The sequence below is a fragment of the Fistularia commersonii genome, chromosome 31 (assembly GCF_037954325.1).
Source record: "Fistularia commersonii isolate RoL2024-O1a breed Wild chromosome 31, RoL_Fcom_v1.0, whole genome shotgun sequence".
In the NCBI taxonomy this organism is placed as follows: Eukaryota; Metazoa; Chordata; class Actinopteri; order Syngnathiformes; family Fistulariidae; genus Fistularia; species Fistularia commersonii.
In genome coordinates, this window is record NC_141314.1 from 8887501 (window position 1) to 8901465 (window position 13965).

Here is a 13965-nt window from a genome sequence, read left to right on the forward strand (position 1 = left end):
TGTGAAAAGCAGAAAGCAAGCAGGCTGTGAAACCAAACTGATTCCAACGCCTACCAAGTTAAATACCCTGCATTCTCAATCTATTTTTCTCTTACCTAATCTTTTCGCCATTATTTCGTGTTATTTGACAGGGGTGTGTCCAGGATTTTTTTATTTGAGGGAGGGGTTTCAGATGAGCCACACACGGCAGAAGGGTGGAATAAAATGTTACGTTCTATGCATGTGCAAGTCACGATTACGTGGCCAGAATAAAAAAAAAATAAAAATCATACTGCATTTCGGTATTGTTCGGGGGCCGGGCAAAATATGGCGGCGGGCCGTATCCGGCCCCCGGGCCGTAGTTTGGGGACCAACGCTCTATAGCATGTAAATAAGAGAGCGCACGCTTGTTCGAGTGAATAATATGTTAATGAGGGGGTGAATGGTTGTTTTTCCTCTATAAAACGTATAAATGAGGAATCGAATGTCTCTATATGACATGTGAATGGGTGAATTTAAGGTTATCTCTACAGGACTGTCTCAGAAAATTAGAATATTGTGATAAAGTTCTTCATTTTCTGTAAGCAATTACAAAAACGAAAATGTCATACATTGTGGATTCATTACAAATCAACTAAAATATTGCAAGCCTATTATTATTTTAATATTGCTGATTATGGCTTACATCTTAAGAAAACTATTTCAAAATATTAGAATATCATGAAAAAGTCATTTCTGTTTTTGTAATTGCATTACAGAAGATAAAGAACTTTATCACAATATTCTAATTTTCTGAGACAGTCCTGTATATGACATGTGGATGAGTGAATTAATGTTATATGTCTACATGCAGTTTAAATGAGTGGATGGCTTGTATGTCTCTATGTCACGCGTGAATGTTGCATGTCTATATGAAGCGTTGCATGGGTGAATTAACGGTTGTCAGTCTTAATATAACATGGAGTGAAAGGTTGTCTATACGTGATGTGAATGGGTGAATTTAAGGTTGTATATCTTCATATAACAAGTATATGAGAGGGTGAATGGGTTTATGTCTCTATGTGACATGTGAATGGGTGAATTAATGGTTGTATATAACATACACTGCCCAAAAAAATAAAGGGAACACTTAAAAAACACATCCTAGATCTAAATGAATGAAATATTCTTATGAAATACTTTGCTCTCTACACAGTTGAATGTGCTGACAACAAAATCACACAAAAATGATCAATGGAAATCAATTGTATCAACCCATGGAGGTCTGGATTAGGAATCACACTCAAAATTAAAGTGTAAAAATAAACTCCAGGCTGATCCAACTTTGATGTAATGTCCTTAAAACAAGTCAAAATGAATCTGTGTTGCTTCCTGAGTGGACACTATGATTTTACAGAAGTGGGATTACCTTGGAGTTACATTGTGTTGTTCAAGTGTTCCCTTTATTTGTTTGAGCAGTATATAATAGGGAGGGAATGGTTGTCTATACATGGCCTGAATGGGTGAATTTAAGGTGTTATGTCTCCATATGACATGTGGATGAGAGGGTGATTGGTTGTATGTCTCTACACGCCAGCGACCCCGTGATCGACCGGCCATGTTTCCATGGCGAGCCCAGCCTTCCCCCCCCCCCCCGATGACGGCCGGGATCGGCGCCAGCCCCGCGTTACAAGGGAGCACGCGGGTTAAAAACACAAAAAGCGGTTTTCCGCGCAGACATTCTCCTTGTTCCTGCCGGCCGGATCGATATCTGAAACAGAACACCGGGCCCACCTGGGGGACGCGTCCGGCCGGCGTACGACACCTGAGTGTCCCTCAGGAGGAGGGCGTGGAGCCACTTTTCTTCGCCGTCTCCCGCCTTCCGAACGACAGAACGATTCTCCCTCTCCCTTTCCTTTTCCTCCGGCTCACACTCTCGCCCCGGCGCTGCACACACTCCTTTTAAGGCATTGAGGAGGCTGAAGAACGCAGCGTGACCTCCTTTCTAAGGGGAAAACTACATGCAACATCAGCAGCTGTATCTGGACGGCCTTGCGAATAAAAAAAAAAAAATCAAAATGGAAAATGCGTCTCTTTGTCGGCGAAGAAGCCCGGGATTTTTTTTATTGCTTTCAGCTTAATGCACTGAGCATTTCATCATAAATCATTGCCTGGTAAAATAACCGGCTATATTAAGAAGCATTAAACTACCTCCCATAAGAAATAACGGCCGAGGTTGTAGCCTTTCCCCAAAATACAAGAACTTTTCCGATATAACCTGCGAACAAGATGTTCCGGGTCTGAAGATCTGAGCGGAGAGACTGTGTGGCATCGCTTTTTCGGGGGGGAGCGTCGTATTTTTAACAGTATACAGCAGACGTCCGCCAGGATTTCGACGTTTGAAACTACTCCCCGGCTGCGCTTTCATCTGAACTTCACATGAAAGACCTACAGCTACTCCGACGCGCAACTTATCAGAAGAGAGTCTTGGCAGCCGACAACAAAGAGAACAAGATTTAAAAATTAGCAGCAGCGCCGCCGCTGTGATCGCAACCTCTACACTTGTGGGTATCGCAAATCAAAATGAGTCCCATGACAGCGGCGAGGCTCATCTTCACTACTTAATGAGTCAATACCTTCTCTTTTTCCCAGGCTTCTGTTCTTCGGTGGTTTGCAGCCCGTCTTCCTTTTTTTTGACGGTGTAATTTTTTTTTTTTTTTTTGATTAGGGCTTCTTATAATTCATTTTCACTCGCCGTCTACAAAGATGCGGGGAATTTCTGGCGGGGCTCGACGCGGGCGCAAGTCTGAGCGCCGCCTTTAGAGGGGTTAACCGTTTTTTTGTTTTTTTTTATGAGAATCAATCAAACGCAATTTAGAACAAAACAGATACTGGCTCCCCTTCCAAAGCAAATGATTTAATCTAAATTACAGAGTATATTAGATTCTATTACAAAGCTGAATGATTACGAAATACCCGCAGCGCTTCTCTCTTTTATTGTTGTGTTTCCAGCCAATCGCAAGCGCAGATGCTGCTGAAAGCAGTCTGCTCTGCTTTCTCCAGTTTAAAATGTTGAACAGGACTGAGCCAACAGAGGCATTCATGACTGCGAAACCATTTTCTCATTAAAAAAAAAAAAAAACAGCCTTAGCTTATTCATTAATCATGTAAATCATTCATTCGGTCATTCCTGAATCGGAGCTGCCATGCAGGAGGTCTAGAGGAAGACCTGAGATTTATGGAGGATGTGACGTTAGGTGGTGTGAGAGAGGAGGACACAGAGGACAGGGTTAGATGGAGAAGGTTGCTGAAGGGAAAAGGAAAAAGGAAAAGAAGAAAGACGATTCGTTATTTATAACCGGGTTGCAGACATACAACACTTCACTCACTTATTCACACATCATATTGGGACATTTGCATCATATTGACTCAGACACTCAGAAGTCATATGGACACAAAACCCGCTCATTCGAATGTCATATAAACAACCATTCACTCGCTCATTCATACATCATATAAACACATGCAGCCGTTCACCCTTTCATTCACACCTCATATAGAAACCATTCACTCTCTCATCCAGACGTCTGGACGATTCGGCGTCTCCGATGAACCTCCTGCAGGTGGAACCCCGAGCGGAGAACATGGAGAACATGGAGACTCCGCGCAGAAAGCGCCCTGCGGGAATCCAACCGGGGACGTTCCACTTCCCGGCCAGAAACATGTTATATTTCTGCTGTAATCGAGGGGGTGAATGTAAAACAAACAAAGCGGGGCAGATTCAGACGGCGGCCAAGGGAGTATTATGGGCTGCTTGTCTGCCGCGTCGGTCGTACGCAAATCACCTCGGCCGTTTCTGCATAATTCTGACATCCCGGGATAGAAAATAAGGAACCGGGATGAAATACGTGGCAGGGAACAGATAAATGTACTGACTTATTGCTTTTTTTCTGCGAGTGCTCCTTTTCAAAATGGCAGACGTTTCCCCCGATGCGGCGTGAAAGTCTTTGGCAGGATTCCCAAGGAGGCTCATAAGCTTCGGGGGGGGAAAACGTGACGCCGGTCCGCATCTGAGCGTGATTTAAATTTACCAAAGTAACAGGCAGGTAAAACACCTGCTTTAATGGAAGCGATTTATTTTGCAGCTATCTGACGCGCCGGGGACGTATTTCAAGGACATTATGATATCTCATCTCTTCCGAGGAATATTGTTCCGTGTGATTTATGTGTTGGATAAAGATAAAATGGAACGGGAGGGATCCCGCGCTCTCCCGTTGCATCATAAACCACTTACTTGCTGAGGCTGAGGGTGAGGGAGTCTGTCGCCGCTCTGATCTTGTTCTGCGCCTCCACGTGGGTCATGTCCTCCGCGCCGGCGTCATCGATCGACACCACCCAGTCTCCCACCCCGACCCCGGCCTGAGCCGCCTTCCCGCCCGGTGCCAGCTGGAGAGAGAGCAGACGAGGGGGAGGAAGTTAGATTTTCACAAAAGAGATTAGGGAGGGAACACACGCGGCGTGCGGATCTGTAAATATGTGAACAATACATCTGCACGCCGGTGAGATTTGCCATTAAAATTTCATGGGTGGTATTAAAAAAAAAAAAAAAAGGACACAGCACCGGAGTGTTTTCACTCACTTAACCCAAAAAAAAAAAGGAAAAAAGTAGATTCTTAAATCCGCGTCAGCTGATGAAGCACCTGACTTGGAAAGTCATCATCTGGTTCGAGGAGCGGAAACGTCCCGTTCGGCCGATTTAAGCCGTGATGTCTGTTAACGGCCCCGAGAGCCCGACGTGCTAAGCGAGGTATTTCACTCAACAACATCTGGGGGGGGTTGCAGGCATTATGGGCTGTAATGATGTCATCACCCATCAGAGTATGATTAACCGCAGATGTGACCTCGGCGGTTCAAAGCGCCGACGCTCTCCTGAAGGCTTCACGCTCGGGCCGTGTGTCGGGGAGAATCGCGGCGTTTACGGGAAGATCCGTCCACAGGTGAGTCACTCAGGAGGATGACATCATCCTCTCGGGCGGAGGCGGAGGCCAGGTGTTGAGTCAGATGGCGTCTGCGCATATTTCACAGTCTGGAGACGCCGAGTGATGTTTAGCAAAGGGCTTAGCCCGGCTCGCCCATGCGGCTTAATGAAACCAAGATCAGGCGCCAAGTTCTCAGATAACTGGGGTACAAAGTGTTCGGCGTCAAGATAAGCGAGCGAGAGTCGGGATTTCTGGGGGAAAAAAAAAAAAAAAAAAAAAACCCTATTAGGATTAGTCGCGGATCCCGACAAAAAATGTTAGCTCGTCAAAAAGCTCGCTTCTTTTGATTCCGCGCATTATACGTAAACACTTTTGTTTTTAGAAGGGGTGCGGGGGTCGTCTGCAAACGGGTGACAGCTATAGCCGGGGAAATCAAAAAAAATAAATTAGAAAAAAAAAAAAAAAAAACTCGGTGCCACAGAAAGACAACAAAGTTGAAATCCCCGCGTTGAATCAAAGCGTGGCACGGCTAAAAATAAGAAGAATGGCGGTCCTCCGAGGCGGTTGGAGCTGCGCTCCTTTAACAGCCGAGTTCAAACGCCACTAAGTGCCTTTTGATTCGCGCTCACTGGAAGCAATTAGACGAGTTACTGAAGGAATACTTTCACAGGTTACTTGTGTTCGCAGCAAACCCAACTTATCTAAGAGGAGGCAGAGCCCGGCTCCTCTGCAGACAGCTGTCGTCCCGTTATAGCACCATCCTGCCTTGTAAATCTAATTTCACCGATATAACTATCTTTTTTACCTTTTAATAAACATGCTATGATGCTTAACTTCTGGCGGGATGTTATCCGGCAGACTTATGGATTCACACCTGAGAATTTCCATCTTTTCATCAAAATAATAAAACAAGAAGGTTGGTTTTTTTTTTTTCTTTCCTGTGCGTGCCAAGATGCCGCCTCCCCTTAATTCAGTACGCGCCGCAGTATTGATATTCAAGCGGACTACAACCGTCCAATGTGCTTATCTCGGCTGGTTTCCCATCTCGCCGAAAAAGAAAAAACAAAAAACAAACTCACGATTGATAATAAAAGTGGGAGGCTTGTTAGTTTTTATTTTTTTGTTTCAGTTTTCAAAAGAGCGCAGGCCTGCCCGCATCCTGATAGAATCTCAGAAGCGTTATCGAGACGTTGCTCCCAACGACATTGCAAACGGTAATAAACCTATTTTTCCGACATAAATGTTCAAGGTGCTTTTGACTGTGAGAGGAAACAGATCTGCTGTTTTTTGGGGGGAAAAACTGCCAAAAAAATTGGCGAAAGGAACCTGGTTTCACCTCATTAACATTAAAAAAAAGATTCACATCTACTATTTATCATCCAGCATATTTGTCAAATGACAGCGTGGTAAAGTTTTGTTGATTTTTTTTTTTTTTTTTTTTCAGGATGAGACAGACAGACAGAATGAAACCCTTAGGCCTCCGCCAAAAAAAAAAAATCCGAATTGTTAGAGTAAGTGACAGACGGTTGACGGGCTTTCCAACCAACAGATACAGTTTAACGCACACGCCAGATCACCCGGTTCCGAGGAGGGCGAGGATCAAAATCCTCGTCCCCTTTGCCGCTGTCAGACAAATTCAACCTTTTTTTTTTTTTTTTCAAGATCTCGCTCAAAGAAACCCGCCGGGCCCACCTAGCAGAGTCTGTCGTCTGGCTCCAATTTGGAGATGCGCTCATTGGGAGTCGGCTGTCTGTTCGGTAACGACGGCCCGCAGACGGGATCTGGCCACCGCGCAGCCTCGGAGACTGCAAATCATATGTAAGCTTCTAAATTAATCATTTTTACCGGGCGCCATTGATCGGTTCGGAAATTTTTCATCAGTTTCATTATCTAATTGTAAACATCCCCCCTTAAGAGTGTTAAAATGCCGAAGGGGTCGGAAAAGAAAAGAGCCTGAGGTTCCTTTTCCCGCTTATCTCATTCTCGGCGCGTCCATAAAAAAAAAAACGACCGAATGAGACGTCGGCGAGGTTAAGGTCATCGTCTGAGGATCTTTTCCGTGAGAGAAATGGGAGACGCTAATCCCTGGATCCTGTGCAGATGCAGATCCTTCCACGGCGAACACAATCTGATGAGTGTGAGAATAATGTTAGAGCTTCCTGAACTTTCGGGAAACAGCTCTCAGCCCACTTGAAGAACAATGCCAAATATCAACCAGCTGTCCATCATCAACATATGAACTCATTATGCGCGTGTTACAGTTAGCGCTAGGCTAGGCTAGGCTGTCCTACACTTTCTCTGCTGGGAGATGATGCACAGCTCTCCTTCCTCCACTCGTCCCTTTAGTGCATGATAGAAACCTCATTTCTTCTCCCAGGATCCTTGGATCTGTCATGTCGCAGGTTCCCAGGAGGCGTGTCTTGATCTGCTGCAGCGTTTCGTCTGGCGTCAGCTATTATTTTGGGGTTATTTCATCATTACTAGCTATTCTTTTGGCAGAATTAATGCTATTATTTTACCATGTTAACTATTAGACTGTACTCCAAAACCACTATATTACAGGAAAGCCCTGCACACACACGCACTACCTAACGCTACACTAGTTTAGTAACCCTAGGCAGCCACAGTCCATTTGTATACAATTTAAAGTCCATTTCCACTGTATTTTTGTAAAGCCTAACTTATCAACTGTACATTTCTACTATCCATCCGTACGATATGCTCATCCGTAAATCACCTGTAAATTATCGACATAATATTCCTGTTTATTTATTTATTACCTGCTGCTTTTTTGCACTTCTGCTTCGATGCTAAATCGCATTGCGTCGCCCTGTGCTTGGACAGGTGTAATAACAGTAAAGTGTAATCTAATCCAATTTAACCCGATAAGCATGTAGCTGTTAGCGCTAGCGGTATTAGCACCCATCCATCCCATCTCTATCTCTAGGTCCGTCTGTATCGCTCTCTCTCCTTCTGCCTTCACCGGTCGAGGCAGAAGGCCGCCCCGCGGTGAGCTGGAATCCGTCCGAGGTTTCCGCCCCGGTAAAAAAGGCGGCGTATCCTCGCCGTTGTCCCCTAGTGCCTGCTCACTGGGGAATGCTGGGTTTCTGCAGATCATCATCGTCACCGCGGTCCATCTTGACTTGACATTATTCTAGATGTGAATCCTTCCGGTTGCATAGAAGAATCTCTCTAGTCGTGTTTCCACAGCCATAACAAAGACCCCCACCTACATATTGCTGCCATATTGCGTTGTGAATTTATATCGCGGGATTATTTACAGCGTTCCAGCACCCGCAACACCTTTGTGATGTGTAAAGACGGCGCCGGTGTTTTGAAAAAAGGGATTTCCACCTTTCCCGCTGCTCCTTTGACACAGGTGTCAACACGGCGCTACGACTGTCTCTGCCGCGGGATCAGAGGTAGAACAATCTCACCGTATTTTCCACGGCTGGGGGCATTAAAGTGTCGTACACGTTGTAATATTCTTGTCTTGAAAATTCCGCGTAGAAGGAGCGGAGCCCGGAGCGTGTGTGTGTATGAAAATCCGCACTTCGACTTGTCATTTCCGGAACGGTAAACGAAGCAAATAAAAGAAAAGGGTGCAGATTGGTAAATAATTGGAAGCTATAATGGCGTTTATGTGCAGGCGTGTACATGTGAGCGGAGTCACTGATGGACACGGACACCTGTGCCCCTGGCTCAGGTTCAGAATGCAGCTGCTCCCTCATTTGAGATGGCTGTAGTTTAAAGTTGCTGCGCTCAGACCTTTGGTTGGTAGGGGGGCGGACAGAAACCCTATACCCCCCCCCCCCCCCAACCCTGCCCGCCCCTCCCCGTCCCCCCCAGCAGTTTGTCAATATGATGAAGGACAGTGGAAAACATGTTTCTGAATGCAAAACAAGCGCGCTTGCACAATACTTCAAAACAAGCCGGGATCAAAAGTGATGATGCAGCCATTATGTATGAATGCGATGCGGCGGCAGGATAGCCGGGGAAAACATCTTCATCGAGCGGCGCTGAATTATTTGTTGCAAATGTAGTCAGGAGGCAGGATCAAATACAAATCTGCTTATTTTCCACTAATGGCATGATATGTGACGGTGGAGTTCTTCACCGCTGCGGGCTTTTCTGTGAAATGACCGATATTAACAAGGAGCGTGCTGATAGACTTCACCTGCAGCTGCAGACACACCAGCTGTGTAATCCAGCACCGGGTCAATTTTATTCTTTCCATGGCTATTTGGGGGCCGAGAGACACTCTATCTTGACGTCATTCGCGCGGCACAGCTGATGCAAAGCCATAAATATCCCCCGGAGACACGGAAAACCGATGCTGCCGGCGCATCGAGCTCACCGGGACACATTAAATCACCTTAAAAAACAACGACGGCCAAAGTTCACAACACGAGAAGCTCAGACTCGATAACAACCCCGGCCGTATCGCGGCGGAGAGACGTGCTCGGATCTCCTCGGCTGCTTATTGACTCGACATCATCTGTAATTTCCTGCGAACGCTTCGATTTCACCGGATCGGCATGTGTTTTTGCCGTCGCAAACCAGATGGTGCCCCCGAGCCACCGCGTTACAGTATCATCGTGTTTACCGAATTGTAATGGCACAGGATCTGGAGCGAGTGTAGGAAGAGCCTCCTCCCTAGGTGTTGCGCAGCTGCCTCAAGCTGTGACTCAGTCGAGGCAAAAATGTAATAACATCTCGCTCCCGACATTTCATGCTTTTCTGGTCGGGTCAGGAAGCTGGGGAAGATGTGTCAGAGGAGATATCGGGTTACTTCGCCAGATGTTTTCGCAAGATAATGAAAAGTCTTGGGAAATTTTAGGAGGAAACAACGACTTATTAACAGGCCGAACCCGTGTTTTATCCGTCCATACGAGACGGCCCGGCTGAAACGCCTCCGTCGAGCCTCGAGTCAACAACGTGCTCGTTACTGCGCCGACACAGAACTGCCCAAATTCGCGCAAACAGTTGCTGTTTTGGTTCTTCGACAAAACGACGACGACGATGAAATCGTTTGGTTCGGAGCCCCGAGGCCGTACCCTGCTGCGACACGGCTCGGTCATTTTTCGTATGCCGGCGAAGCGTCTCCGAGGAGACACGCGGCTCCCGAATTGCGACTCCGTTTTTACATCGACGGGTTTTCAGCGCAGCTATCGAGGCCATTCAAACTTCCACGCCGAGCGCGAATTGTCCACAAAGGAAACCTCCCGGTCATTAGATATCTGCCACGCCGTTGGCGGGTTTAACTCCGATGTAGGGACGAGGCAAACCGCGTTATAGCTTTAAAAACAAAACTCGTAAATGCTTTTTCGACAAAGTGTTGATCACGCATTTACGAGGCCTCCATCTGGAACAGGTTGGTTCGTCAGTCGCGGCGGGCGCATTGCAGAGATGCGCCGCTGTTTTTTGGGAAGAGCCACAGTAATTACAGAGAACGGCGAGAATTCAACCCCGGAGAAATCTTGACCGGAGGCGCGTTCAAGAAACTGCAAGGGTCATTGTTTTCTTCCCAAGCAGCCCAAATACGGACAACTTGAATTATATTACTACTATATATTACGTCCAAATCACCGGACCATCCCAGTCAAATGCAGTTTAGAGTAGATTTGAAATTCCAACTTCATTCCACGCTGGGTTGTTTCCCAGAAGCTGGAGGTGTTTAACGCACAATAAGCTTTGACTGTCTCTATCCAATCATAAGCGAGACGGCAAAATGAAGAGGGGGCCGAAAAGGCCAAACCAAAGCGGTCCGGAGAAAATGACCAGAAGCTATTAGAAAAAAGTTTGGGGTCATTTAAAAATGAAGCTTTTCGAAAGCTCGGGAGAAAACCCACTCAAGGTAGCCAAAGAGATTATCGTCCCATTTTTATAATTCCGCGTTTTCAGTGCATAAATGGTCAATTTTGAAAAGAGCAGCCTCCTTGTAATGCCTCTAAAAGTGTTCTGTCTCTCCTACGTCAATCCATTTCAATACTGCATGATGAGTTACATTATTACTAAAATAATCAATGGCTGACACGTTGGCGTGTTGGTGGAAAAACATCGATCTTTAAATCGAAGGAGAGAAAGGTCGTCTTTCCCGTTTTCCCTAAGTTAAGGGTCACGAACTCTGTGCTATGTCTATTTGGAGATTCATATTTATATATAGACCGACATGAGGCGAAGAACTGAACCGTTTCCCGGGGAGTAAAATTACAGAGAGTTTCTATGTGGATAAAACTAAAATTAAAACGCCTACATGCTTCGTTTTCCCTCTGATATCAAATGGGCGTGTGCGCAAAAAGTTGAATTTCCTTTGAGAGCGATTAGACAGTTGCTTTTGGCCCGGCCGGCCTTCCTCTGATCTCACTGGAAAAGCACTCCTTCCAGATTTGAGGGGGGTCCGCCAGACAGACGAGACCACGGAGCGTGAAAGACGAGTCGGACACGAAGTGGGAGACGGGCGGATTGTCTGTCGGCGGCGACGGAGCAGGACTCCGGAGGAAAAAAAAAAAAAAAAAATCCCAGGAATGCCGCGAAAGCACGGCTCTTCCTGGCTCAAGAAGAGGAAGGAAACAGGAACCCTTGCGGAAAGCGGAAAGCCGCGTTTACCTGGCTCGGTATTACACGGTAATAAAAACGCTCGTGAACAAAGAAGTTTGTTACCAAACTTGGTAAAAAAAAGTTACTGAGGAAATGGTGAATGTGCACGAGCGGGATGTTCTCAAAGCTGCACAAAGGGACATGGAGGAACAATCGGTTTGGAACCGATCGTACTGAAGTTTGCAAAAAAAACTTGAAATCAACCAATCACAAGCGCCCTTTCGACCCGCCGGCGCTCGTTCACCCCTTCGACCCGTCACTCCGCGCATTCGTCATCGCGTAATCTCTTTTCAACGACCGTCTGGCTGGAGATACTTATCTCATCAGCGGCGAAGCCAGCGGGGAAAGACCACCCGCCAAATTCAGCCTCCAATGAGCCGAGCCTGACTTTCCTTCCTCCCTTCAGAGCTAACATCCTCTGCCCGGGTTGTTTCCACCCTGGGATTCACCCTCCGCGCTTTTATGACAATTGCAAGGAGGACCTGATAGGCGAGGAGAGCAAAGTTGTTACGTCTTAATAACTCCATCGCCCCGTGGCCCGGTGAACCTCTCCGCCTGGACGTACAGATATTAGCCACTGACCGGACATTAAGTCTCATTTCCTGGTACCGGCGACATTTTTCACCGAGCGTGAGCCGTGATCAATCTTGCAGCGGGCTGCCCGGACAAACCCGGCTGTTACGGGAGATGTGAAGTGCGGGGGCCGAAGAGGTCGGCGCAGAGAGAGAGACGATGAGGAGGAGAGAAAATGAAAGCTGAAGCTTTAGCCGATTTCAAAAAGAGAAGTTCTCAGGTCCTAAGAACCGTCCGGCTCCACAACTTCACCTCCGAGGGAGCCGATTCGTTTTGTTTGTTTGTCACAAGCAGTAAAGGGACCGCGGTAGGGGCCCGTCTGACGTGCGCTTTAAGCGCCAAAGTCAAAAACGAACGACCACGGAGGTGGAAGCTGCCACGGCGTTCATGCTCTGCATGACGGGAAAAATGGACTATCAGATGGGCTGAAGTGTTTTTATCTTCTGCGTCACCAATGTGAAGAACCCCGTTAGCCGTTGGCTAACTCCAGATTTACTTTAGCCTAAATGTAGACGTTCCTCTGTGAGCCCTGCGGCTAACAGGCCTGTTAGCCGCAGAAGAAGAAGAAGAAGAAGAAGAAGAAGAAGAAGAAGAAGAAGAAGAAGAACTTTATTTATCCTGAAGGAAATTCTTGTGCCAGAGTTTCAAGTAAAACATAACAATAATAAATACCAATAATTCATCAGTCCAATTCTCGCTGCTTCTGTCCATTTTGTCCTCCCAAAAAAAAAAAAAACAACTGTTGACCAGTGATCTCGGTCGTTTTGAAAACGGCGCTAGCGATACGCAAGAAGTATCTGGTGATGGTTTCGGCGTTCGCCGTCATAGGAGTTTTTTTTTTAACTTTAAAAATACTAGGCGCTGAGGTCCAAGTTCGCTGGTTCCTCTGCTGTCCGAACACACCGAGGAACAGCAAACTTCCCAAACAGTTTCTAGCAACTGCAAAAAGTTCCTTCAGGGCGAAAGCTGCTTTCGTGAGCCAGGATGAGGATGCGTGACAAAGCCGGACTGAGGAGAAAGCGGTCTCCCACACTGACCGATAAGCCCAGATGATTCAAGCACAGCTAGCCTTCATCCGCAGCCTTCCTCGGCTTCACAAGCGGTATTTCCCGGCGAACAGCCCCGCGCCGCTATTTGGAAAATATGTCAAATCAAGCGGGGCCGTGAGTGTTGTGTCTTGTTTGTTTTTTTTTTTTTTTACGAGCAGAGGAATATGTTCCTTGTCATGAATCCAAGGGAAACATTCCGCTCCCCGCACCGGAGCCGACGAGTTCTGACACGGCTGCTGATAACCGCAGCCCTGCACAGTTTGCACCGGCGCCGCAAACACCTCGGCGCGATGCCGCTCCGTGTCACTTCCCCCGCCTCCCACCCCCCCCCCCCCCCTTTTTTACAAAACACGTGACTCTCCGGCAACCGCCGAGTAGTGATTGAGAGCTCGGCACTTATAAGGCCTGGAAATTGTCCGCTGCTTATTTCGATTGTGACAGCAGTTTATACGAGTGTTTGAAAATCACTTTAGCGACGCCTTTTAGCGCAAAGTGCTGAGAAACAAATGACGGGCTGCCTTTGTGACCGGTGAGTACTGTTACTGCGAGGAGCGCTCAACCCCAGATGCCCATTAAAATCACTTTTGAGTCATTTGTCAACTTGATCCAACTTGTTTTTTCATATATATATATTTATTTTTTATCCGACTAACATCTATTAAAAGCAAAAGTAAAAAGACGGTGAGACTGGTAATGCTTATTGTTTTGCCAGACTGGTCGGCTTCCCTCGGGCTGCCTGTCTCACGCCTTGCAGGACGCTAAGTCAACACGCCGGCGGTCAAACAGGGGATTGTTTGCACCAATTT

The 13965-nt window shown here is 46.8% G+C and overlaps 1 protein-coding gene and 1 long non-coding RNA gene across 4 annotated transcripts in view; one reads left to right on the forward strand and one right to left on the reverse strand.

Moving 5' to 3' along the window:
• Positions 1–1693, forward strand: part of LOC147215815 (uncharacterized) — a 2697-nt gene extending 1004 nt beyond the window's left edge. For both annotated transcript variants that reach the window (XR_015104187.1, XR_015104186.1), the window contains exon 3: positions 1556–1693. This is a non-coding gene — a long non-coding RNA (uncharacterized LOC147215815). The remainder of the gene's footprint in view (positions 1–1555) is intronic.
• Positions 1–13965, reverse strand: part of pdlim7 (PDZ and LIM domain 7) — a 37912-nt gene that overhangs the window by 19357 nt on the left and 4590 nt on the right. For both annotated transcript variants that reach the window (XM_086139321.1, XM_086139323.1), the window contains exon 3: positions 4253–4404. In XM_086139321.1, the coding sequence (XP_085995447.1) occupies positions 4253–4404 (152 nt within the window). The remainder of the gene's footprint in view (positions 1–4252; positions 4405–13965) is intronic.